This window comes from Thamnophis sirtalis, unplaced genomic scaffold (assembly GCF_051295495.1).
Source record: "Thamnophis sirtalis isolate CommonGarterSnake01/CBP01778 unplaced genomic scaffold, rThaSir2_p1.2 scaffold_3, whole genome shotgun sequence".
Lineage (NCBI taxonomy): Eukaryota > Metazoa > Chordata > Lepidosauria > Squamata > Natricidae > Thamnophis > Thamnophis sirtalis.
The window spans coordinates 32667275-32695223 of record NW_028261383.1 but is presented as its reverse complement, the minus strand read 5'-3'; the positions used below and the strand labels follow the sequence as shown (position 1 = coordinate 32695223).

Sequence of the window (27949 nt, the reverse complement as noted above, 5' to 3'; positions counted from 1 at the left end):
ATGTCTCAAGAGAGCTTTCATCCCACACAATAAAAGACCATTTTTAAATATCTCCCCACAATTTTACCATAGTTTTCACTCCCAGTTACCTGCTCTGGATCCAGTGGGGCAAACTCTTCTCCCAAGGCTGCAAAAGTGAACTTTAGGGCATTCCACACCTTATTACAGAAATGGGAGGCTTTTTCCATGTCTGCCATATCTAGATTAATACTGGTGCCTGTTGGGATATAAATTAAGTGGAGCCTAAATTTTCATGTGCACCTATGATAGACAGTTGTCATTAATTTATACAACCAGTAGTTGTATTATATCATGAAGTCAGGACTAGCTAAGGTAAATATAAAGATTCCCCTCGCACATATGTGCTAGTCATTCCCAACTCTAGGGGGTGCTGCTCATCTCCATTTCAAAGCCGAAGAGCCAGCATTGTCCGGAGACGTCTCCGTGGTCATGTGGCTGGCATGACTAAATGCCAAAGGCGCATGCAACGCTGTTACCTTCCCACCAAAGGTGGTCCCTATTTTTCTATTTGCATTTTTACATGCTTTCGAACTGCTAGGTTGGCAGAAGCTGGGAGAAGTAATGGGAGCTCACTCGACGCTACGCTAGGGATTCAAACTGCCGACCTTTCTGATCGACAAGCTCAGCGTCTTAGCCACTGAGCCGCCACGTTCCTCAGGACTAACTACCTACATGGTGCCTATTGATTCCTCCCATAATATCCCTCTGGACACCCCAGATTTCCTAATTCTTCTGACTTTGTCCACATATCCTTTTAATCTAAATAAATAAACAGGAGGTTCTTTGTTGCCAGAAAGCCCGCTTGGTATAATAGTTAAAGCAATGCTTCAAGCCTTGGAAACCTTAAGATATATGGACTTGTACAGGGGGGAGGGAGGGAGGGAGAGTCACCTTAATGAATTCAATGTAAGTCTAGATCAGAATTGACCCTTACAATTTTCAAGGTTACATTTTCAACCGAACCAGCATGAAAGAGACTTTTCCAAGATCTGTATCATTCTAGCCTCCTTAGTTGGCCAACTACTGAGAGTTTGACCAATGGCCAAGTCAATAATAAATTGTTGGTTTTGTTCTTCTGGTTAGGAGTTCTTAAAGGGCCAGCAACAGCTCGACATCACGAGAGAAGGACTGAATGAATGGATGAATTTCTCACCGTGGGCACTGTAACGGCAGAGAGCAAACCTTAGCGCATCCGAGCCACTTTCAGCAATTCCTTGAGGAAAATTCTGCAGCTGAACGGGAGCAGAGAAAGGAGCAGTGAGATCACAAAGGCCATGGGAATAGAGAGGGATGGGGTAAGGGGGGACAAAAAGGAAAAGTGATTACCAGGCCTTCTGAACCAATGAAAAGCTCTCGTGGACTCAAATTGCTCTCCTTTAGCTTCTGCTGCAGGACCTGAAACAGGAATAGAAGCAGCCAATGACTGATGGGAAGCCACCTCCATGCAACCCAAGTCCATTTTTACAGCCTACCCAAAACCTTTACCCCAAATCATGGCACCCAAATTTTGGCAGCATTTTTCTCATGTTTTTCAAGATATAATCCCCCAGGTACTTTAAGATGAAGCATTCCTTATTCCCATGATGGCGAACCTATAGCACACGTGCCACAGGTGACACGCACAGCCCTCTGCAGCCACGCAAGCCGTCGCCCCAGCTCAGCTCCACCGCGCATGCACATGTCTCCCGCCAGCCAGCTGGGTTTGGGGTCTCTGCCACACATGCGCAGGGTGGGCAGGGCACCTGCGGGAGAAAGGGGTGCATGCGGGAGATGCGTGTGCATGCAGAGGTTCATGCACGCATGCGGGGGGGGAGCGCAGGGGGTTGTGGTGCCCCCCTTCCACAGCCCGTTTTTGTACCCAGGAGGTGGCAGGGAGGCCTACTAGGTCCAAAATGGGTTGTGGGGAGTGTCGTGCACACATTGCATTGCATTGCGCTTTCAGCACGTGACAACAAAAAGGTTAGCCATCACTGTCTTATTCCCTCAGATTCTGAGTCTCCGGGCTATAACCCTACATCCTCTGTTGTACAAATAAGCCCAGTTGGGAGGATTTTTTAAAAAAAACTCAAAGGGAAGGCTACGAAGGAAACTCTTAAATGTCCTCACATCTACCTGACCCATCAGAGCAGGGAGGCAGGGAATGCTGTGGGTCCCATCCCTGAGGAAGATACACCTGGTGGGACCCAGAAGGGCCTTCTCTGTGGTGGCTCCCTCTCTGGAACATCATCCCCCCAGAGATTAGAACGGCCCCCATTCAACACGGCCTCCACTTCTTCCGGAAGTTGTAGAAGACCTGGTTCTGCCAGAGGGCCTGGAGCCCATTAAATGGCTCCTGTGCTCTGCTATCGCCGGGGTGGGTGATGGTTTTATTATGAATTTATTACATTATATTATATTAATTTATTTGATTCTTTTTATTAGTGTTATTGTTTTAAATGAGGTTTTATAGTCTGTAAGCCGCCTTGAGTCGCCAGGGGCGAACAGGCAGCAATATAAATTCAATAAATAAATAAATGCAAAATACCTGCAAAGGGGCCCCATGAATAACATCCAAAGGGTCAATCACATTCCCGAGAGATTTGCTCATTTTTCTGCCTTGAGCATCATGAATTAAGGAGTGGAGGAATACCTGAAGCAGAGAGAAAGAAGACAGGGTATCAGACCCGGAAGCCATCTTTGGAATTGGGCTTTCAGGCCTGCCACATTTTCTGCTGTGGGAAAATGGGAGGGGGGATTATATGGACTATGGGAGAGAGAGATATATAGTCTAAATGACATTCTTTTCTCAGAGAGTCAAGGACACCTTGCCCTGCACCTGGAGTGGCGTGACTGGGAGGCATCTCCAGTTGGGACGGTGTCCGATTGGGCCATCTGATGGGACATGTGGGTGCTGGAGGCAGGGACTTGAACTTTCACTTGGATGGGGAAAACCTGGAAACTTTCAGATTCGGGTTTTCCCAGATGTGCCAATATGACATTTTTAATAAAATGGAACTTTGAGGAAACTCAAGACTCTGAGTTTTCTTTCGTTGGGGGTGTCACTTGTAACCCTGACACAGGATGGAGCACAAAACTCTACTAAAAATCTTCACCTTGGATTCTTTTTTTCTCAGACACAGAATTTGTAAAATCGTAGAACTGAGAGGTAACCAAGGTTGGTTAGGTGACCACGTCCTACCTTCTTCTCAATCCAAGTTCAAGCTTCTCTAATCAATGGCTGTGTGTCTTCTGTATATCAAGGACCCCTCAGTCATCAGTTCTCTACATAATGGATTGCACTGATGAACAAATAATTTAAGAAAATCCTTCTGACATATGACTGCAACTTAAGATCACACCCTCTACTCTAGGAGTACGTGGAATGGGACTGTTCTCCTCGTGCCCTTCGCCGCCCCTTGTTTACCCACAGGGTTCCGCCCCCAGCCATTGACCTCTACCATTTCGCCTCCGCTGTTAGGACCCTAGCTGTTCGCCCTGGGCAATGGGACCCAGCCTCTCCAGAACCTTCCTCATGGCCATTAGGTGAAATACTGCTCACCCCGGCCTTTTGAGCTCAGGAGAAAGTTGGCCGCCAGCCAATCGGAGGAAGGGAAGGGAGAAAGAGAGAGAGAGAGGGAGGGAGAAAGTTTCCCTGTCTAGTTTCCTCTCTGAGCCCAAAAGGCCAGGGTGAGCAGTATTTCGTCTAATGGTCCGTGAGGAAGGTTCTGGGACTGAAAAGGCTGCGTCCCATTGCCTAGGGTCTTTTCAGGGGAGGCGAAATGGTCAGAGGTCCATGGCTGGGGGACGGAACCTTGGGGCGAACAAGGGGCGGCGAAGGGTACGAGGAGAACAGTTCTAGACCCGGAGTGTGGGAGTGCTTGATCAGTGGAAAGGAACATGATTTCCTCCAAATTATTTGTACAACTATGATTCCTTGTCATTAACTACATTCTGGATATTTAAAGCCCCAACTAAACTGCCTATCCTGTAGAAAGATAAAGGTTCCCCTTGCACATATGTGCTAGTCGTTCCTGACTCTAGGGGGCGGTTCTCATCTCTGTTTCAAAGCCAAAGAGCCAGCGCTGTCCAAAGACGTCTCTGTGGTCTTGTGGCCAGCATGACTAAATGCCGAAAGTGCACGGAACGCTGTTACCTTCCCACCAAAGGTGGTTCCTATTTTTCTACTTCCATTTTCACATGCTTTCAAACTGCTTGGTTAGCAGAAACCTATCCTGTAGTAGATGCATTATGGTCCTTCAACAAAAACTGAGGTAAACAATATGATATTCCCTATTTTAGGCAACGGTTTTTACAATTCTTTGTAAAAAGAATTTGGCTGTAGCTGGTGGAATGCAATCAAACTGAAGGGCACAAATTTCTTTATTTCTAATTTATACTATATAACTGGGAAGACAATAAAAGGTCATGATAGTCCCCAAGTTATGATCCAGAGTGACAAAGTACAACACAATAATACTAGATATATGACTGTGATGGAGTCTGTCCATTATGGTCATATGTTTCAACGGTCACAAAACAAAACAACCTGATTTTATGATGTTTTTTACAGCAGCCATTAAGTGAGTGCGGCAATCATAAAGCAGATGCTATGTTTTTTTTATCAAATACAGTCCTTAAAAAAAACTAATGGTTTGTTATGGGCACAGTTTTGCTGAAAACCAAGAGTGCTGGTTTTTGGCAAAAGCAGCATAAACTGCAGTCAGGTAATTATGGGATGCTGTACACATCTGTAAATGCAGCCATGTTGCCGACGGTCTAAAGTTCGGTCACATGATGATGAAGAAGGCCTTCAAACTTCAAACAGTTACTGTGCGACCAATAATAAGCCAAGGACTGTCTAAATAACAATCTAAGCTGAATTCTGTGTGACAAATACAGGGGATGTCAATCAATGTAACAGCCCAAACAGAGTGATTTCAGGATGACAGAAAAATTAAGCAATGGAATTCAACGGGGAAAATGCAGCCTGTGAGGAAGAACACAGTATTAACTAATACCTAGCTAAGAACCGTGGTAGCACAGTGATTAGAATGCAGTACTTCAGGCTACTTCTGCTGACTGTTGGCTGTCTGCAATTTGGCAGTTCGAATCTCACTAGGCTCAAGGTTGACTCAGCCTTCCATCCTTCCGAGGTGGGTAAAATGAGGACCCGGATTGTTAGGGGCAAGAGGCTGACTCTGTAAACCACTTAGGGAGGGCTGTAAAGCTCTGTAAAGCGATATATAAGTCTAAGTGCTATTGCTAGTTTAACACTAAAGAAAGCTTCTCAGTGTGGATGGATATTTTGGCTCCTATCTCTCAGTTGGGTATTCCTACTATGCCCTCATGTCCTTGAGGCCCAAGAGCTCCAAAAGGCAAGACGCCTGGCTTCCAGTTCTCACCTGAGAGAAAGGCAGTTCTCCAGTCAGTTGTTTTCCCAGCATCACCATCCGGGCGACCCAAAAGAACAGAAGATCACTCCCAGTCTCCAAAAGGTTGTTGGGGAAAAATTGCTGGAGGTCTTCTGTCTGAGGGAAACAGAGATGCCTCTGAGATCACCGTCACCATTAGGGAACACACTTATTCACAAAGTTCCTATCCAACTTGGGAAATCATCTAGAGCACATCTGCTGAAGGCCCCATGTTCACAAGAGATGAAAACAGTGAACCCGGGAGCAAGACTTTGGGGTGATTGCCCCGATGCTGTGGAACATATTGCTCCCACCGATGCAATTGGTCCACCCATTCCTGGAAGACCGGACTGAAGAAAGAAGACACTTCTTTTTTAGCACACCCTGAATACATTATCGGATAATTGTTCTAACCTAGTCTTCACAGAATCACAAAATAGACTCCTTGTCCCAAGAAAACCCCTTTGTATTAAGCTAATGTGAATTCCTCTCATTCATATCCAGCAAAGTCCCACAAAACAGTCTTTCGGGGTGAATTTACAACCACAGACTTTATCAAGCTTGGAGATCTGCCAAGCCGATAGCTTCCAAATGCAAGAAAATACTTGGCAAGGAGTCTCTGAGAGTCACGAACAAATATTCACACTAATTAATTCAACGTATTGTCTCCTGCAAACTCCACTCCCCTTTCGCTCCTCTTTATTCCCTATGGGAGGGACCGTTCACCATCCACCTGTGCCTTTACTACCAATTCGCCTCTTGTTCCTTAACTGTTCCCTTCTCCTGGCAGCTCTGTGCATACACACATTGGGAACAGGCTCCAGCTGTTCTTCTGCCTCACTGATCTCCGACTTCGGAGGCAGCAGATAACTGTCAGACGGCCCTGGCCCCATCTCTGCCTCCGACACAGAGCCCTCATCAGAGCCTTCCCCAGACTCCAGGACTGGCCCATGTTCCTCCCCAACCTCCTCACTGTCCGACTCTGCCACCAGCTCCGCTGGCTGCTGGCGGGCCACAACAGTAATGAATGGGCAGCCATTGAGTTACATCTTGCTGTTGTTTTTATATTGGGGCTGACTGGGTTTTTGGTTTTAATGGCAAACTGCAGTGTGTCATTTAGGGTTTGTGTTTTACATTATTTTACACTGTATATTTTTTCAGAGTTGTTTTGACCAGGTGGTACAGATAATCTATAAAATAAAATACATTTTATGAGAACAAATGGTCATTTTCATCTTTTTTATTTATCAATCTCAGGAACCTCTGGTAGGAAAGAAGGGGTTGGAATGATTAATCCACATAATATTTTAAACCAAGGGTGTCAAACTCAAGGCCCACTGGCCTGATCCAGCCCGTGGGGTGCTTAAATCTGGCCCAGGGGCCAGCCTGGAAATACCAAAGGACTGGCCCACGGTGCCTCTGCCGGCCAAAACAGGGCACAGGCAGCCTCCCCACACCCCGTTTTCAGCCTGGACGACCTTCTGCAGCACCCTGAAGGCCAAAATGGGGTGCAGGGAGGCTCCCCCCATGCCCCATTTTGGCTCATAGGCTGCTGCAGGAGGCATCTGTCCCATCTCCCACCTGACCCATCTCTCGTCCCCCCCAAACCGACCCGTGGAGGACAACTACAATGCTGATCCGGCCCTTGAAGAAATCCAGTTTGACACCCCTGTTTTAAACCATAACATCAATTTTGTATTATTTTACCATTTTGAATGGAAAGAGCCACTATGGTTTGTGAGTCACAGCTGATGCCTTTACATTCTTGATCATCCCAGCCATCTCCAGCTCCGTCATTAAACCATAGCTAAGAAAATGTATGTTTTTCTGTGATGGGTGAATTAAGCCTAAATCTCCATGTCCACACTGTGAAATGGAAAGACCAGCAACCCAACTCTTGGCTTGATTCTGAAGACAATGAGGAAAGACTTGTGGGGTGGGGTCTCTGTGGGCAGGTTCTCCAGTCCCATCAGATCTGGAGGGGGCCGGGTTGGGTCAAAAGCTGTAAAATCCTTGTCTGCCAAAGTTTTTCTTTTTTCTATGGTGACAATTTTCACGGGAAAGCAATCAAGTGCCAAAATGCCACCCACTTCAAATATTCTGATTCTCTATCATTTCTGGGTAGGACTTATCAGAAATGGTCATAGCAGAACATGCTGCTTCCCAAACAAGCTTATCCTGGATTGTGGATTGCAATTCACACATTCTGCCCAGAAAGGATGGATGAGAAGAAAGGGAGTTTGATTCGCACGTATAATTTCCCGTGTAGCCTGAACAAGAGTCAGGGATGATGGGATGATGGGAGTTGGGATCCAATATACCTAGATGAAGGAAATCTGGATGTACCGTATTTTTCGGAGTATAAAACGCACCCTTTTCCCCAAAAAAAGAGGGTGAAAATCTGGGTGCATCTTATACACTGAATACATCATTTTTGGCCTACCAAAACCCCACCCTCTTTGCAAAAATGCAAAGGGTTTGGGAGGCTTGCAAAGTGCTCCTGGGGGTTGGGGAGGGCAGTAACAAGCAAATACAGGCCGTTTTTGCCCCCCCACCTCCAGCTCCCAGGAGCAATCTACAAGCCTCCTAAAGGCTATTCATGCCCATATATATATATATATATATTGCAAAAAATGAGACGTGCAGAGTGTTTGGAAAACCTGCAGAGTGCAAAAACTTTTTTTAAAATTTACCTCTTCAAAATCATGGTGTGTCTTATACTCCAGTGCGTCTTATAGTCCAAAAAAGACAGTAGTTGAACAAGAATAGCTTTGGGAGACAGGAGCAAAAGCTACAGCTTGGGACATGGTTACATAAGAGACATCTCATCCCACAGAATGAATGGGGATGGGCAAAGCATCTCAGAAGGGACCCTCCTTAGTTCTCTGGAAAGCAAAGGCAAAGGAGGAGAGAAGGCTTGCAAGATTGTTACTATAACCTTAAAATAAAGGTATAGTTACTACTCATGGCTTTGGTTTCCTGTCCAGACTTCCACAAATACGGTCAATGCAAGCCAACTGCTCTATTTCCCCAAAGGTTACTCACCTTGTGGGGCCAGCCCAAAGCAGCAAAAGGGAAAAGGCTGGAGGAGAACCAAGTATCCAAGACATCAGCATCTACAGAAGAGAAAAGCAAATAGAAAGTTTGTCTTTAAAAACATCTCACAACCTCTTTGGTTCTAAAAGACTCAGTGTAGCCATATGTCTGTGGAAAAGGTTTTCTAGAAATACTGTGTTTTGCCATGTTAGGCACACACCAGTGGTGAAATTCAATTTTTTTTACTACCGGTTCTGTGGGCGTGGCTTGGTAGGTGTGGCAGGGGAAGGATACTGCAAAATCCCCATTCCCTCCCCACTCAGTCAGAGGTTGTTTTTGCCGGTTCTCTGAACTACTCAAAATTTCCGCTACCGGTTCTCCAGAACCAATGAGAACCTGCTGAATTTCACTCCTGGCATGCGCACGGTACAATCGCACCCCTGCTTCCTAGGAATGCGAATTCTCTTTTCCTCACAGAAATATAGTCCTCAATGTATGGCCACAGTTGAGTCAAAAATTTCTGTTGCTAAGTGAGACAGGTGTTAAATGAGTTTTGCCCTGTTTTACGACTTTTCCTGCCATGGTTGTTAAAAGAATCACTGAGGTTGTTAAGTTAGTAACACAGATGTTAAGGGGTTCTGCTTCCTCTGACTTTTGTCAGAGGATTTGCAAAAGATGAAGACATGATCCCAGGAAGCTGCAGCCATCATAAATATGAACCAGTTGCCAGTATCCAAATTCTGATCACATGAGCAGAGGGATGCTGCAATGGTCATAAGTGTGGAAAATGCTCATAAGTCACTTTTTTCAGTCCTGTTGTAACTTTGAACGGCCATAAACAAACTGTCATAAATCGAGGATTGCCTATAAATTCCTATATTGTTGCTTTACCTCTCACCAGCTCCAGCTGCTGTTCAGATTTTCCAAGCATGCCAGCTGCTTTCGTCCGAGCTTCCACTTCCGTCCTGCCAACTACCCATAACCCATCGCTCTCCTTCTGCTGAAATGCACACACAAAGGAATATAAGTTGCATGGTGGCTGAGAGCAGACATTCCCCCCTTCCCCCTCACCCAAGCATTCATCCAATCAGAAAGGTTGATGCTTACCTCTCCTAGGTCAGGTGACCCAGGAAGCATGACCCGATAGGCTGGAATCTGATGACCCCACCACAGTTGTCGAGAAATACACCAATCGCTAAGCAAGGACATCAGAAAGATAGCATGAGGAGTTTAAGAAGAAACCCTCTGCATCATGTTAGATCATCTAGCTTGTTTTTCCATAAACTAAGCTAATTCTTTTGCATAATTTCCTTGGAGTTGCAATCTCTAAACATCTGCAAAAGCTCAGCTCAAGAGACCATGCAATGCTACCACCACCAAGACTGAACAGTGGTGACCAAACACAGAATAAGCCAATAAACTATTTAATAAAGGCCATTTTTCACCTACAATGGACACGGAGGTTACAATGCTGAATCAATCTTTACCCTCCTACCACTGGGAAGGAGATATAGAAGCATATCCAGCCACACAAATAGGCTGAAGAACAGTTTCTATCTGTGGGCTGTCAGACTCCTGAATGCAAAATAACATCATAACTACGTAGTATGATGGGCTTGCATGTGGGTGCAACGTGTAACATGTTCACACTGGTGCAATAGGACTGGGTGTCTGTTAATATGATTTATTGGGTTAGAGATTTTCTGTCTTCATTGTGAATTGAGTTGTATTGTGTTGGGGGGGGGTGCACTGAGAGAGCTCAACCAATCTCATTGTACATGTGTTGTGCACTGATAAATAAATATACATACATACATACATACATACATAATTACACAAACACACAAATATGTGTGTGTGTGTGTGTGTGTGTGTGTTGTATTTGTGCTGATAAATAAATAAAGGGAGACTAGTATAGATCTATTTCAAGCTATTTAGCTCTCATCAGCTAGCCATACCTATCCCAGTAAGGGTATGGCTAGCTGATGAGAGCTAAATAGCTTGAAATAGATCTATACTAGTCTCCCTTTATTTATTTATCAGCACAAATACAACACAAATGTAACAAAGGCAACAGTAAAAATATTGGGCTTCTGTCTGGATGGTCTCTTATGACAAGCCGATGGACAGAGAATGGAAGCAGTGAACTTCCTCCCATATTTGGGCATACCAGGGATTGTGACTTTAAATATATATAATAAATATAATATAATATAATATAATATAATATAATATAATATAATATAATATAATATAATATAATATAATATAATATAATATAATATAATATAATATAATATAATATAATATAATATAATATTATATATATATATATATATATATATATATATATATATATATATATATATATATATATATATATATATATACACATACATACACACACACACACACACACACACACACACACACACATATACATACACAACCATATTGAATTTTACAGTATAGTGCAGTATCAGGTTTTCAATTTCAATTATATAGAATGTAAAGGATGTATGTTTGCATTTTTATTTTGATAATTGTAATGTACACTGAAGACGCCATTTAATTTCATTGTACCATGTGCAATGACAATAAACTAAAAAAAAAGATAAATAGATAGACAGAGATATAGATATTGATCGATAGATATTCAATCTTCAAAAACATAAATCCCACCCAGCCAAGCAGAGGATAATAAAAAGAACTTGCAAACCATTCATGGGAGATCTCCCTTGTCTTACTTGATATTCAAGAGCCAAGTCCTCCAGTTTTTCTCATAAAATTGCGGGATGAGCTTCAAAGATCCAGATTCCACAGCCTTAAGAGATAAACAGGAGAGGTGAATTCTTACAGAATCTATTGTTTATCTTCTTCATAAATGTGTTTATGACAAACCCGTACAATTTAACACTGTCATATACCTCTATAGCAAAGCTTTAATTTCTATGACTGGAATCAGGAGTCACAAGAAGCCATAATAGCATTTGTTTTATTTTAGCTTAGCAATATATGTGGACTTGATTGCTAGGATAGTAAATCATCTTTAGACGTTTTCCAACATACCATAGATAAAACAAACATGGCTGCCATGTATGAATATATTACAGGTAGTGTTCAATTTATAACAAGTTCAAAGTTACAATGGATTTGAAAATTGGGGACTTATGGTCCAGATCCAAAGTTCTGACAGTCACCCCTCTCTGTGGTCACATCACTGCACTTTGGGCTCAGCAATACAGCCACATTTATAGCTGTTTGCAGCATCCCATGATCATGTGACTGCAGGTTGCAACAGTTTTGCCGAAAAACCAGCACTTACCTCCAGTTTTCGGGAAAAATGTGCCATAGCAAGTTTGCTCGGTACAAAAAAGGTCATAAAATTGGGTCGGTCATGTGCCAGCCTATTTTGTGACTGTTATGACTTACAATGATAACAGGCAGGCTCCATTATGATCATAATTCAAGGACTGCCTGCAGATTCATTCTCAAAATAAAAAGATATTGCCAATTCTTCAAACAGACCAAAAATAATAATTAATTTGGAACATGGGGTTGGTAACTATTTATTTAGTGTATGACAAATATATGGACTTATAGCAGGTCAAATGTTAATGTCCAGTCCACTCAGCTATCCAAGGACAGGGTGGTCTGTGTTGAAAAAAATCAGACACTAGGCCGTTGGTTGGTAACTATGGCAACCTTATGACCTGTGGACTCCAACTCCCAGATTTCCTGAGACTGCCACAGCTGATTCAGGAATTCTGGGAGTTGGAGTCCATAAGTCATAAAGTTGCCATAGTGGCACCCCCCCCCCCACCTCACCCCCGAATTTGGAGTGTTACCTCTAAGGCGCTTTGAGCAATGGTTTCACTTCGGATAAACCACTGGTTCTTCAAGAGGATTTCAACCACATCTCCAGAGCGGCTGTGGAAGAAAAAAATAAACCAAGAACTCCCTTACAATCTACTTGTTCCTTTTAATTTTATTTAAGGCTCACCTTTCCGGTCGGATAAGCATGTGTAAAGGTAAAAGTAAAGGTTACCCTCGCAGAAATGTGGTAGTCGTTCCCAACTCTAGGGGGCGGTGCTCATCTCTGTTTCAAAGCCGAAGAGCCAGCGCTGTCCGAAGACATCGTGGTGGTCATGTGGCCGGCATGACTAAATGCCGAAGGCAGACGGAATGCTATTACCTTCCCGCCAAAGGTGGTCCCTATTTTTTCTACTTGCATTTTTATATGCTTTCAAACTGCTAGGTTGGCAGAAGCTGGGACAAGTAACAGGTGCTCAATATGTGGCGCTAGGGATTCAAACCACTGAACTTTCTGATCGACAAGCTCAGCATCTTAGCCACTGAGCCACTGCGTCCCACATAAGCATGTGAGGGAGCTACAAAAATTTAGAAATGAAAACAGAATGCAATTAAAGATACAAAGCTAAGAACTAGAGGAGTTAAATCTTTAAAAGTAAGGTGGACAGAAGCTTACATTATCAGTACAACTTCTAAAAGGTTAATAAACATAAAAATGCTTGAATTGTACAACTAAAGCTAAGTATGGCATTGGAAGATTGCATTTAAGGTTCCTATGGGGTCCTTGGTGCTCTCTGAGCGTGATGGTTTGCTTGCAGACATTTCATTACCAAACTAGGTAATATCATCAGTTACACATGTTATATAATATGTATTTTTGTCAAATGTTTTCCCTGTCTGACCGCCTGTGACTTCTTGGCAACTTAATCTGACCCATGACCCTGAAGGGAGGGAGGCAAAGAGGGACAGCCCAATATAAACATTTCAGGGTCCCATTACCTGCAAACAGGAAGGACTAAGCAATGCTCTTTCGCACCCCGATAGAGCCCTTTCTCCTTCAAAGCAGCCAACACCTTCTCTCGAGCCAGGAATCGATGCAATCCCTGGAAAAGGAAGCACCCATGTCCAAACCAACTCAGTGGCATCTATTCTACTATGGCAATTGGTTGGGCTGCCTCTTCAAAAGGGGCAACCCCCCCCCCAAAAAAACCATGTTCAGCTGTCTTGAGTCATAACAGAAATATTACTAAAGGTAAAGGTTGCCTTTGCACATATGTGGTAGTCGTTCCCATCTCTAGGGGGCAGTGCTCATCTCCGCTTCAAAGCCAAAGAGCCAGAGCTGTCCAAAGACGTTCTCCGTGGTCATGTGGGCAGCATGACTAAACACCAAAGGCGCATAGAACGATGTTACCTTTCCACCAAAAGTGGTCCCTATTTTTCTACTTGCATTTTTACATGCTTTCGAACTGCTAGGTTGGCAGAAGCTGGGACAAGTAATGGGAGCCCACTCCATTAGGCGGCATTAGGGATTCGAACCGCTGAACTGCCGACAAGTCCAAAAATGGTCTTACCTGCACCCATTCTCCACATTCTGCAGTCATCATGCCGTTTTCTGCAATAACTGAAATGAGCGGCAAATTGTGCCTCTGGGCCAGTTTGTAGTCAACGTGGTTGTGTGCCGGAGTGACCTTCACAGCCCCTGAAAGATGGTGTGAAGTCCCAAGTTGAGAGGTATCCCTCAAGGCAAGCATTTGCAAAACCCACATTTGGCTTCTGCCAGGTGGGAGTGAGGTGTGTTTCTTACCTGTGCCCATCTGCGGCTCCACAGCTTCATCCGTAATGATAGGAAGGAGACGTCCGGTGAATGGGTGGCACACTCTCTTGCCATGCAAGTGCTGCCAAAAACATGCAAGAAAGACAGTTCAGGACATATACATGTTGGGTCAAGGGGTTCTGCCTGAAATAAATATATGTGCAAAATATTTGTGACAATATGGCCTCCCATAGACTCAACAGGGTAGAATACACAAAGCAGCTTTATTCTGTTCTAGGCTATAAAGTGATAAAGGCCAGTATTATGGGCACTGATTTTTCAGGATCTCGCAAAAGCGGTGTTTCTCAACCTGGACGGCTTTAAGATACATGGACTTCAACTCCCAGAATTCCTCAGCATCTTCCCTGGCAGATGCCTGGCAGAGTAGAAGTCCATGCATCGTAAAGTTGCCAAGGTTAAAAACATTGCTTCCTGCAGAAGTGTGGACTTCAATTCCCAGAATTCCCCTGCCAGTACTGCTGGTTGGGGAATTCTGGGGGTTGAAGTCCACATATCCTGAGGTGGCCAAGGTTAAGAAATACTGCTTTAGAGTAAGAATGGATCAACTGAAATCCAGAGTTTTATATATGGCTCCCCAAATCTCTTTTGGCAATTTTTATATGTTCTAAAATCATAGGGCAAAATGTCATGACAAATCACTAAATTACACCATGCAGGTTATTTTTTTTAAGTGTAAAAATGGTATGATAGGCTCCCAAAGGTTTAATACTTTAATACTTTCTTTCTGATACTCCCACACCAACATGGAGTTGAGGTGGCGCAGTGGTTAGAGTGCAGTACTGCAGGCTAGTTCAGCTGAGTGCTAGCTGCAGTTCGGCAGTTCAAATGTCACTGGCTCAAGGTTGACTCAGCCTTCCATCCTTCCGAGATGGGTAAAATGAGAGCCGAGATTATTGGGGGGCAATAAGCTGGCTCTGTAAACCACTTAGAGAGCTGTAAAAGTACTATGAAGCGGTATATACATCTAAATGCTATTGCTATTCTAGCTTTTCTCCCTCCAGAGACTCCATACATCTCACCAAATCTCTTGTAGTCTTAGAACTTGAGAGTGGGGGATAGAAGTCCTCCAATTATGTTCTTCCTGGTCAAGGATCTCAATTAGAGAGAATCCCTTAACCCTATCATTTAAGATGGCTTCCTTTATTTTTCGGTCTTTCCTTAAGAAAGAAAAGGCTCCAAGCCATTACAATTACAAGATAGAGTAACATTCAATCTGGTCTCAGGATGGACCAAAACTTCCTTTTACTCAGAAAGGAGAATCTGGGCAGAAGTGCCTTACCAAATAGCGCGAGTCATCTGGGTGAATGGCAACGGCCACGTCACCAAACATTGTCTCAGGACGGGTGGTGGACACAGGAAGTTCCATGCCTGTTTTCATCAAAGAAAGATAAGTGTCATTGGAATGAAAAATAAATAAATTAAAAGAGTCGCCCAACATTATTAGTGTTGGGGGTATCTCTGTTGGGAGACAGAAAGTAGTGCAGTGGAATGTGCAGCTAGAGAGAAAGAATGCTGCTAGTAGAAACACACGAATAGAGTTTTAGACACTGCTAATAAAAACAAGTAGCTTTACTACTGATAATTGCTTCACAAGCAATGATAGTAGATATTAGTCCAAACACAATTCAAAGAACAAACAATAGCTTACAGTCGCAGTTCACATTCCAGTTATCAAGTCATCAAGCATAGGACAGGCAGATAGAGAGAGTGAGCTCTCTTGACTCCTTCTTATAATAAAGTTAATTACACCTGATAAGTACATCCACTAATTTAAAGCAATAACGACCATTTGTTGCTGTATTTAGATATATATTGCCTACCCAACACTAGGAGTATACTCCCAACATTTGTTAACTGTCTTTTATTTTCTGATTGTTTGCCACCCAGTTACTTCTTTGAAATGGCTGGCTATAAAAACCGAATAAATAGACAAACAAACATTATTTTGGGTATTTGCCTGTGGCCTTCAGCAATGCTTAAGGTTAGCATCATGCCTCAGGGAGGCCAACTCACTTTCCTCTCCTTCTACTTGGTAAGCAAATGTCTCCAATACTCCAAACAGCACTTTGTCCTCAAGTCCAGGTACAGAGAGCTTTGTCCGTCCTTCTATCTGTCTATTCTCCACCTGCCAGGAATATAATCTATCAGTTTCTAGTCTCTAAATATGACCAAAGTCCTTATTTTGGGCTCTACTCCAACCACATACCTCAATGTCAGAAATGGCGGACTGCAAAGCACAGGACCAGTTCACCAGGCGCCTGTCTCGATATATCAGGCCTTGTTCGTGGAGTTGCACAAAAGCCTCTGTCACGGCTTCAGAGAAACGCTGGACAAGGGGAGGATGATAATTGTTACAATAAACCTCTCTTCTATTCTCAAAAAAAAAACCTCCAACCTGGAACTGCTCAGCATTACCAAATTACAGAAAACAGTGAAAAATGGATGAAAAAGAAGGCCAAAGTCAGCTGGCCAGCGCACCCATGCGTGCTGGAGCTGACAGGGAAATTGGAGTTCTAGGAGGGACCTTGGAGGGATCTTGGAGGGACACGTGAAGTGTTAATATCACTTTATAATGCCTTGGTAAGGCCACACTTGGAATACTGCATTCAGTTTTGGTCGCCATGATGTAGAAAAGATGTGGAGACTCTAGAAAGAGTTCAGAGAAGAGCAACAAAGATGATTAGGGGACTGGAGACTAAAACATATGAGTAACGGTTGCAGGAACTGGGTATGTCTAGTTGAAAAGAAGGACTAGTGATACCATGATAGCAGTGTTCCAATATCTCAGGGGCTGCCACAAAGAAGAAGGGGTCAAACTATTCTCCAAGGCACCTGAGGGTAGAACAAGAAGCAATGGGTGGAAACTAATCAAGGAGAGAAGCAACACAGAACTAAAGAGAAATTTCCTGACAGTTAGAACAATTAATTAGTGGAACAGCTTGCCTCCAGAAGTTGTGAATGCCCAACACTGGAAGCCTTAAGAAGATGTTGGATAGCCATTTGTCTGAAATCGTATAAGATTTCCTGCCTAGGCAGGGGATTGGACTTGAAGACCTCCAAGGTCCCTTCCAACTCTGCTATTGTATTGTATTGTATTATAAATGCCTTGCGTGCCCTAACAAATGGCTCTGCATGCCACCTGTTAATTTGGTGATGAGGAGCAATTTAATTTAATTAAGGCAAGGCATAGTCTTAATGTCCCTGCCAAAATCCCAAAACAGAAAACACTCAATTTGAGAACCAATGGGACTAGAAAGTGATTCCTTAAGTGGAATATGAAATCTGAATGGAATTTCATTTATAAATCTACATCTTTCTCTTGAATTTCACATTTAGTTTGGTAAAATTTCCTGTTGCTATTGACTTTTGCTCCTTTCCTCAGCTATTCTCAGGGTATCAGCTGAAAGCCATTTTTGTCTCCTTTTCTTTCTTATAATGTAGATTAGTTTCAATTGCTTCATCTTTAACAATACCACACGATTTGGTCCAGAGTTTTTCAGGCATTTGTGAAATTTGGACCACCAAATCAGTATCATTGGGACATGCAAGCCCCTTCACCACTTCAAGGTAATGATCCACGCAGGAGTTTTTGCACTTTGTGCCTATGCAAAATGAGAATGGACATTTACAGATAGTCCTTGATTATGACTAGCTGCTTAATGACCATTTGAAGTTATGAGGGATACTCTAAAAGGTATTCAGTTCCGACAGCCAGGACCCATCCTGCAGTCACATGACTGAGTTTCAGACACTTGGCAACAGTCCCAATTTATGACTGCTTACAGCATCTTATGGCAATGTGATCACAATATATTACATTTCCTCCCCAAAAAACTGGTATTTATTTCCAAAACCACACCATATCAAGCAATGGGTTCTCTTAACGACTGCAGCATTCACTTCATGAGTGTGTCATCCACTTTACAACCAATATGTATGCTTAATGACTGCTGCAAATGGGTCAGTCGTGTAGGTGACTCACTTTACAACCATCATAACTTGTGACAGAATCCGTTACAGTTGTAAGTCGAGCTACTTGGGCGCATGTATATTTGTTCTGATCTAGGCTTCCCAAAACCATGAAGCAAACTCTTTGTCCTGACAAAAACCCCTTTTGTTAATTTACTGTGAATTCTGCTCATCCAGCAAAGTCTTTCAAGGGAGGATTTACAGTCACAGAACTTATCTGGCTTGGAGAGCTGCTAGGCCGATATCTGCAAAACTTGGCAAGGAGTCTCAAGAAAGTCACGAACCAATTAAGCGAGTTAATTGTCTCCAACAAATGCCACTCCCCTTTCGCTCCTCTGGGTGGGGCCATTCATCATCCACCTGTGGCCTTAATCTCAAATGTTCTTTAGCTGTTCCCTTGGCCTGGCAACTCTGCGCATGCGCAAACTGGGAACAGGCTCCAGCTGTTCATCTGCTTCACTGATGTCTGACTCTGAAGGCGGCCGATAACTGGCATACAGTTCTGACCCCCTCTCTGCCTCTGGCACAGAGCCCTCATCAGAGCCTTCCCCAGACTCCAGGACTGGCCCATGTTCCTCCCCAACCTCCTCACTGTCCTAATCTGCTGCAAGCTTTGCTGGCCGCTGGCGCGCCGTAACAACATTTTACACACCTCAAAGCTTACCATGGACAGATGCTGCATACTAAATCTGCTAAGTTTTAAATCGAGGGTTTGTTGTGTTTAATCTCTGAAAGTGAGGAAAGAATATAGCAATCCTGGCCCACAGAAAAAAAATTGCCCGTGAAGATAGCAACTACTCACTGAGTCCATAGTGAAGCAGGCTCTGTCCCAGTCCAAAGACGCTCCCATCTCTTTCAGCTGTTTGAATATTTCATTCCCTTTCCTGATATTGCAGAAAGAAAAAAATAAATCTTTTTTGGTCAGAAATCCCAAGAAAAATACAAAGCATTTGACAGTTAACGGTTCAGGGAGAGGAGCAGGTGCCTCTATGCATACAGCAAACGCACCAATGGGGCTGCGAGCATGCACTTGATGCAAATCAGCCATGGTTGCACGATGCTGGCAACGCTAGCGCATGTGGGTAGTACGTGCACACAAGTGCATGCACAGGCCAGCAACCCCCACTGCCAGGTGGCCAACAGGTCACAGCCGTGGCCCACAGGTTGGAGACCCCTGCTTCAAGAGACTCAGGCCACTGTTAGTTCAGAAAATTGTCACCTCCACTTCCATCCAAACACTGCAGCCTCTTCACCTCCTCATACTCACTCCTCGATCCACTTCCAAACTTCCTGGAGAAATTCATCACGTGAGAGATTTTGCCGCAAAACTCCCCGTTCTTTCCAAATCTTTTTTTCTACCACTGCCTGGTCAGGTCAAAAAAGAACATAAAAAACTTGTGAGAGACTCACAAGTGAGATGAGGAATCTATCCAAATACTATACAAATAGTCCTCGACTTACGACCACAGTTGAGCCCCAAAATTTTCCATTGCTAAGCAAGGCAAGTGAATTTTGCTCCATTTTATGACATTGCTTGTCACAGTTGTTAAGTGAACCACTGCATCTGTTAAGCTAGTAACACACTTGTTAAGTGAATCTGGCTTCCCCACTGACTTTGTTTGTCAAAAGCTCACAAAAACTGATGATCCCGGGATCCTGCAACCATCATAAATACGTGCCGGTTGCCAAGCATCCGAATTTTGATCATGTGACTTATAGGGATGCCGCAACAGTCATGAATGTGAAAAGCCAGTCATAAGGCACTTTTTGCAGTGGTATGATAACTTCAGTCACTAAACGGGTGGTTGTAAATCAAGGACTACCTGTGTATTTAAATGTGCTGAGATTTCTTTTTATGCTTTCTGGTTGGATTCTGGCAGAATAAGGAGTCTTCCCCTTGGGGCAAATTGTTGTGTTAAAATATGCACATGGCTGTATATACACATCCATACCATTTTCCACTCCAAGAATCCTTCCAGTTAATTCTAAACGGGTTAGAATCCTTACAGGAAGCAGAAGACTTATCCATGGTTAAAAGATTCAGCTTTGAACTGCTGATTCTCACCTGAGTTGCAATTCCAGCATGATCAGAACCTGGAAGCCATAGAACTCGATAGCCTTGCATTCGTCTCCTGGAACACATCAAGAAGAAGCAAATCTATGTATAATTGTAAGCATTGACCATGTTATACTGGTAAGACTTTTTATATGTTAAATGGACTAATGATGATGTAATGAATAATTGATACATATATGAATTGAAATGTTGAATAACTACTTGGATTAGCAATGGAAAACTATTTCTGGAGTTGAATATGTTACACTATAAGTATTGTATACCCTATGGATGATCAATATTAGCGGTAATTTGAACACATAATGCTCAATTATAATGATGTATTTAGTTACGTTTGATGGATAACTAGTGAACTTATTTTTAATTGTAACAACTGATGCACAAAAGTTTGTAACGAAACGACATGCTTGACGAAATTGAAGAAAGTTTTTTATATGTGTTGTTTTGTTTTTGTTGGTTTTAAAAATAAAAAATATATATTTTTTAAAGAAAAAAAGAAGAAGCAAATCTAGAATTCAACTCTCTTCTTTAAAAGTTCCATATCCTTAGATGGTGTTTAGATTCAAACAGAAATGCCCCAAATGCAGAGGAACAGGAAGGACTGTGGTCAGCTAAGGCAATATTTCTCAAACTTAGATTTAAGATGGGTGAACTTCAATTCTGGCTGGGGAATTCTGGGAGTTTAACTCCACCCATCTTAAACTTGGCAAGGTTGAGAAACACTAAATTAAGGAATGGGTTGTCCCTCACTTGAAACTGAGGCCAAATCATTGCCAATAGACGCAAATGAACCACATCAACTCTAATTTCTCAGGAGTGATGCCATATTTTGGTCTTCGTCGGTCTTTTTATAGATATCTCTATTTCTCGGTGGTATGGCATAACCAAATGTGGGGGTCATTGCTATTGAATTGAATTGAATTGAATTTATTGAATTTATTGAATTTCTATGCCGCCCTTTTCCCCAAAGGGGACTCAGGGCGGCTCACAATCCAAGTCAAGGGGGGGTACAAATAAGGAATAAAAAAGACGAACAGAACAATACACAATTTAAAAGCACACAACAACCATACCATTCGAGAGGGACAAAAGCTCATTAGCCCCAGGCCTGTCGGAACAGCCAGGTTTTAAGGGCTTTGCGGAAGGCCTGGAGGGTGGTGAGGGTTCAAATCCCCATGGGGAGCTCGTTCCAGAGGGCCGGAGCAGCCACAGAGAAGGCTCTCCTCTATTAATGCTAGAGGATCTGCACAGCCATTTCCCAAGTCTCCAGAAACATACTTACCATCGTACCAAAGCATCTTCAATAGCCACAGTCAAGGCATGCCCCAAGTGAAGGGATCCTGTGACATTAGGTGGTGGGAGAGAGATAGAAAACGTTTCTGGCTTTCTGTGGGGCAGGTGTTGCTGTCAAAAAGAGGAACTGGATTTAGCATCGGTCCGAGTTCGCCTCCATACCATCCTATTGAGGCTCCATGCTGGTACTAAAAACCCTGACATTCTTAAAAATGTGAGGGAAGGACTCTTCTTCTCCAGTTTGCTTACAAACTGAGCATGAAAACAGTTTGACTTGCATTTCCCACAGAAAAACCTCTTCACAGAGAAACACGAGCCATTCCTGAGTGAAGAACAAATTTCGTTCTTAACCCATTTAATTCAAATTTGTACGGGTAGTCCTCGACTTACGACTGTCATTGACACAGGAATTACGGTCATAAATTACGCTAGTAGTAGGTTATTATATGATCCACCCAATTTTACGACACTTTTTTGCAGCAGTCATTAAGCAAGCCCACCACCGTCCACAATGGGCATTTTTTTTGCCAGAAATTGGAAGTAAAAGTTGGTTTCCTGGCACAAAAATGTTGTAAATTGCAGTCTCATGACTGTGGGATGCTGCAAGTCGACATAAATGCAGGCCAATTGTTGAATGCCCCAAGTGTAAAAATCGCCTGATCGCAAAGGGGGGTCTGTTTGACTCATCATATCTAAGGAATACCACAGATGCATGCGAAATCACATTAACACTTCCTCTATCCTCAGTCAATTGGCTTGGAGGACTCAAATAGTTACTATTATGAAAAAAAGAAGAAAAAAGTTTTACCAACTTTTTCACCTGTCAAAAGTTGGAACATGTAGACAAAATCTAATATTAATAATTTTACAGAAACATTTTTTTTTACCTGGCATTCTGGTTTAAAAAAACCTTCTTTCACCCACCAAGGATACCAAGCAGCTTCAACATAGCGAGGACTATAGGAGGCGGGCAAAGGGGCTGAGGTATCTGCGGGAAAGAAAGCCACGCTAAGATCCCATAATTAAAACAGGCACTTGTGCAATCTGTATGTCCGAAATTTTGCTATATGAGTGCAGCAAAACTGAGCACAGGACACCGAAACCACCATTTTAAAATTCTCAGCTTTCAGATGTTAATAAGGATATATTACTGGTAGCACTGATGACCAAGTCAAGAACATCTGGAGAACATCTGGATAGAATCTCAGATCTTTTACAGCATGACAAAAGAGAAGCATAACTCTATGCAAAAGTATGCTAACTGAGCATAGAAATATGCTAAAATATTGGTAAATATAAAATCAGGCCCCATAGACAATTTAAGGCCACAAAATTCATTAGATGAGGGATGTCAAACTCAATTTCATTGAGGGCCACATCAGAGTTGTGTTTGACCTCGGGGGGGGGGGGGAAGGCAATAGCAATAGCAGTTCAACTTATATACCGCTTCATAGGGCTTTCAGCCCTCTCTAAGCGGTTTACAGAGTCAGCATATCGGCCCCACAGTCTGGGTCCTCATTTTACCCACCTCGGAAGGATGGAAGGCTGAGTCAACCTTGAGCCGGTGAGATTTGAACCGCTGAACCGCCGAACTGCAGTTAGCAGTCAGCTGAAGTGGCCTGCAGTACTGCACTCTAACCATTGAGCCATCTGGCGTGGCCAGGTTGGGCATGGCCAGCTCAACATCACTCGTGTTGGTGATGCCTGAGCACTCTGCCAGAGAAAATGGGCTCCTGAGCTCCATTTTCGGCTGCGACGGCCTCCTGCAACCCTCTGCCAGCGAAAACAGAGCTCAGGAGGATCTGCGTACAACCCTCACGAGCTCTGTTTTCACTGGCAGAGGCACTGTGGGCCAGTCCTTCACTTCCAGGGTGGCCCTGCTGGCCAGATCTAAGCACCCCACAGGCCAGATCTGGCCCCAGGGCCTTGAGTTTGACACCCGTGTATTAGATGTTCAAATTTAAGTAAATCAAATTATTAAATTTGCTGTAGTTGCCCACTCTACTGGATTCTAGATAAAATAGGAAGTTTAGAAATCAAATAAAATTCAGAGAAATAGGCAGCCTGGACTAAAACAACCAAAATGATAAACCATACAACCAGGACCCCACAGATATATTAATGAAGAAATTAATTCCAGATATGGGAACAGAGCCAGGTTTTAAGGTTGACTGGCAGTTTCTTCTAAAAATTCCCTTACTCATTTGACACACTCTTTGAAATAAACATTTTTCTGGGGAAAAAATTAATGATACATCCAGTAATTGGCCTGTTCATACTTGTTATATGGGACAAAGAATTCTTGGCACATTAAAAAGGACACATTGGTCTCATCTTTGTTTTTTGTACACCACTATGAGTTTAGAATGGGGGGTATCAAATAAACTGCTTTCCCAAAGTAGTCTGGATAAAATAGAAGCAGGAAGAGTGATATTTTTCTAATCAATTGCCTAATAATCTTTCCAACAGATAAACATACGAAAGGGAATTTAATACAAATGTATGGGCGCAGTAAAAGTGGTACGGATCTCAACATTAGATCTAATTCTGGCTATATTACGGCTCCATTCCTTTCTTGTCTAGCTTTCTACCTAGGCTTCCCCAAAAAGCATGAAGCAGATTCCTGGTCCCAATAAAACCCCTTTTATTAAACGGATGTGAATTCCTCTCAAGGGCCTGGTAAACAGTCTTTCAAAGGCGAAGTTAGACCTTATCTAGCTTGGAAATCTGCCATGCAAATACTTTCCAAATGCAGTGCTGTGCAAAGAAAGACTTGGCACAGAGTCTCTGAGATTCACGGACAGATCTTCACACTCCTGAAACGAATCTAACGACCAAACGAATGTATTGATTCCTGCAAAAGCCCACTCCCCTTTCGCTCCTCTTTTATTTCCTGTGGGAGGGGTCAATCACCATCCACCTGTGGCTTTACTCCCAAGTCGACCCCGATTTCTTAGCTGTTCTTTTCTTCTGGCAGCTCTGTGCATGCGCACACTGGGAACAGCCTCCAGCTGTTCTTCTGCCTCACTGCTGTCTAGCTCCGAAGGCAGCTGAGAACTGCCAGACGGCCTTGGCCCTACCTCTGCCTCCAACACAGAGCCCTCATCAGAGCCTTCCCCAAGCTCCAGGACTGGCCCATGTTCCTTCCCAACCTCCTCACTGTCCGACTCTGCTGCCAGCTTTGCTGGCAGGCCATATCTAGTCCTTTTCTTTTACTAGCCAGATTATGGAAAGCCAGAATTTCATATTAGCCACCTCTTCCACAAAGAAATATAAGCTAAATTTCTTTTTGACAACATTAAAAAGAAAAGGGAAATCCTGGAAGCCCATTTGAACCAGGCTATTCCCATCCTACCTTTTTTCTGTCCAGCTATAGTTGGGATGTCATATTCCGCAATGTTTTTTGAGGAAAGGGTCTTGTCTTGATTTGAAGGTTCCTTCAAAAAGGAGGGGAAAAAGAAAGGAGGGAGTGTGAAAAAGTTTTTAAAAGAGGAAGCGGTCCTTTTCTTGTTTATTTACAGGTAATGTTCGACTTAGAACCATGATTGAGTCCAAAATTTTGAGAGTCAGTTGTTAAGTGAATCACTGCAGTTGTTAAATTAGTAACATGGTTGTAAAGTGAATCTGGCTTCCCCGCTGACTTTGCTTGTCAGAAGGTTGCAAAAGGCGATCATATCACACGCCCATTTCCCAACACTCCAGTTGTCGTAAATATGAGTCGCTTGCCAAGTGTCTGAATTTTGATCACATGACCATAAGAATGCTGCAACGGTCATAAGTGTGAAAAATCATTGTTTCGTTTTTTTCAGTTATGCTGTAACTTCAAATGGTCACTAAACAAACTGTTGTAAGTTGAGGACTACCTGTATTTATAATTTATTTGGCTTGTATAATGCCAAATCCTGTAGGACACATGGCCATTAACCATGAAGTGTTAAGCCACCCATGGTAAATAATGAAACACTAAAATAAAATAATGTCATTGTGTCAGTTCTAAAATCCTAAATATAATGTAACCATCAATCCCATGCAAATTTATCAGCCTATAATGGATTCAAATCACGATGGCATCAATCAATTGACAAGCTGGACCATAGGAGATATTGGAGATCAGTGGTAGAAGGCGGTAGGTTCTAGGCACCCAGGAGAGAGGGTGCTGCATCCCAGAGAAGCAAGAGACAGCAAGTTGAGATGTATATATCTGTTCTGGCCCCCCTCCATCCAGTAATGAACACAGACACAGGCTTAGCTGTTTGCCACTCTTTATTCACAGCAATTATAATCCTTTTGGCTGAAAGCCCAGACACGACTCATTGGCAAGAAGTTGGCAGCAACCCAGACTCCAACAGACATGGGAACGCAAGGCAGACCAGACAAGGAATTCTCCAGATTACTACAAACAGTTGTGTCCTGCAAAAGGACTCCTCCCAAAGTCTCTTCTTATATACTCTCTTGGGAGGGGCCAAGCCACAACCACTTGGGCTTGAATATCTCTTATGAGTCTGTCTTTGTAAGTGCTGCCTCCTTTCTCCGCCCTCCGTTGCCTGGTGTCAGGGACAAACTCCCTTTGATCTTCCCCACTGCTCCATGCCTCAGGCACCTCCTGGTGGCCAACCAGCCTCTCTGGTCCCTGCTCTGAGTCTGCACCCTGCCCAGGGTCCTCCACATCTTCCATAGCAGACTCATAGAGGTCCTCACTATCGGAGTCCATAGGCAGCTCCAACGGCTCCTGCTGGGCCACAACATATATCTATGGAAATTCTCAGTCATGCAGTCATGGCTGTCCCACAGGTGCTTTTTCAAGAGGCAACTGGATTTTCTGCTTTTTCTTTGAAGATATTTCGCTTCTTATCCAAGAAGCTTTTGCAGCTCTGACTGGATGGTAGAATCCTTCCATTCCCCACATTGTAAAGTTACTGGGGGGGAATGTATTGCTGTTTATTGTTCTCTCTACATCTTTGTATTTACCAGGGATTGTATGTAGGTCTAGTTCAGAGGGATGTGAAAAACAGCTGACAAACAATATTTGTTGCAGCCAGTAACCAGAATGCCACAACTCTACCATCAATGTGATAAAATCATGGGAAATTCTATAAACAATAAAGACTAGACTAGACTAAACTAGACTAGACTAGAATTCTTTATTGGCCAAGTGTGATTGGACACAGAAGGAATTTGTCTTTGGTGCATATGCTCTCAGTGTACATAAAGAAAAGTAAAATAGAATACATTCATCAAGAATCATAAGATAAAGCACTTAATAATAGACATAGGTTACTAATAAGCTAAAATCATACTAGGAAACAAATAAAACAATATAAATTGTAAACATACAAGCAACCTATAGTCATAAGTGGGAAGAGATAGGTACCAGGAAGGATGAGAAGAATAATAGTAATACAGTCTTAGTAAACTCTTCCTAGCCTTGAAAGGGAGATATTGATGTTTTTTTTTAAAAAAAATCAAGCCATTATTTCTGACCAAATTAATAACCAAACATCAGTTCCCATTAAGCAGTCTTACCTTGGGCCCAGCAGCCACCTGAGCTTCAATAGCCTCCATCTTCTTCCACAACCGCCTTTGTCTTTGTTCCTTATTTTTCAGATGGTCCATTTTCCCCACTTGCTTATTAAGGTCGGGCTTACTTCCTTGGGAATAACTCCTCCTCCATCCACCAAATCCATCCCAACTCCTCTTCTCTGCCCAGAGAAGCAGACGGCAAACAACGGACATATTCCGATGGGAGGCAGAATTAAGATGGGCTGAAGGCATGTTTGAATATAGGTGTGCTCAGTCCTCTTGCACATGTGTAGAAAAAAGCACGCCGCCTTTCTCCCTTTGGTTCCAAACACACATGCTTCCAATAGTCACTTTTCCATCCCTTATAATGCTGATGGAGCCTATAGAAATAAATACCAAAGAAATAATCTAAATTAAGGTTACGCAAAAGGTTGGGGGCCACTGGTCCAGATCAGGAAACAGACCCTACAAGTTTAAAAAAACCCTAAGCTTTGTTGAGTTAAGACTTAGGAATAAAATCTTGCTAGTCTACTGATATTTTCTCTTCCCATCCTCTTACACTCCTAGAGTTAAGGGGGAACCAGACTAATAATTGTTTTCCTTTCCCAGGACTTAAGGCAGACTTCTGTCTTTTTCATTTTGCAATCACTTTTAAATGGCTCCCTGAAGACCAGAGGTGTCAAACTTGATTTCATTGAGGGCAGCATCAGGGTTGTGTTTGACCTTGGGGGACCAGATGGGCGTGGCCAGGGTGGGTATGGCCATCTCAACGTCACTAGTGTTGGGGCCGTCTGTGGTGGCCCCATCACTCTGCCAACTCCATTTGGGCTCCTGAGCCCATTTTCCCTGGCAGAGGCACCACGGGCTGGTCCTTTGCTGTTTCCAGGGCAGCCCCGTGAGCCAGATCTAAGCACCCCGCAGGCCAGATCCGGCCCCCAGGCCTTGACCATCTCCATGGCTCTGTACATCAATCAAAAATACATCCTGTATCACCTC

General features: G+C 43.2%; 1 protein-coding gene across 2 annotated transcripts in view; it reads right to left on the bottom strand.

Moving 5' to 3' along the window:
• The window catches only part of VARS2 (valyl-tRNA synthetase 2, mitochondrial), a 41559-nt gene that overhangs the window by 10914 nt on the left and 2696 nt on the right, over positions 1-27949 (bottom strand). For both annotated transcript variants that reach the window (XM_087708556.1, XM_087708557.1), the window contains exons 2-24: positions 26957-27333; positions 24789-24870; positions 22321-22421; positions 21423-21544; positions 20129-20195; positions 19331-19428; positions 18866-18947; positions 16301-16420; positions 16108-16219; positions 15374-15462; positions 14065-14155; positions 13832-13959; positions 13260-13363; positions 12296-12377; positions 11195-11271; positions 9555-9642; positions 9339-9447; positions 8457-8527; positions 5403-5528; positions 2546-2650; positions 1348-1416; positions 1175-1253; positions 90-217 (exon numbers count right to left, since the gene is read on the bottom strand). In XM_087708556.1, coding sequence (XP_087564682.1) covers positions 90-217; positions 1175-1253; positions 1348-1416; positions 2546-2650; positions 5403-5528; positions 8457-8527; positions 9339-9447; positions 9555-9642; positions 11195-11271; positions 12296-12377; positions 13260-13363; positions 13832-13959; positions 14065-14155; positions 15374-15462; positions 16108-16219; positions 16301-16420; positions 18866-18947; positions 19331-19428; positions 20129-20195; positions 21423-21544; positions 22321-22421; positions 24789-24870; positions 26957-27205 — 2379 coding nt within the window. In that variant the 5' untranslated portion in view covers positions 27206-27333. The remainder of the gene's footprint in view (positions 1-89; positions 218-1174; positions 1254-1347; positions 1417-2545; positions 2651-5402; positions 5529-8456; positions 8528-9338; positions 9448-9554; positions 9643-11194; positions 11272-12295; positions 12378-13259; positions 13364-13831; positions 13960-14064; positions 14156-15373; positions 15463-16107; positions 16220-16300; positions 16421-18865; positions 18948-19330; positions 19429-20128; positions 20196-21422; positions 21545-22320; positions 22422-24788; positions 24871-26956; positions 27334-27949) is intronic.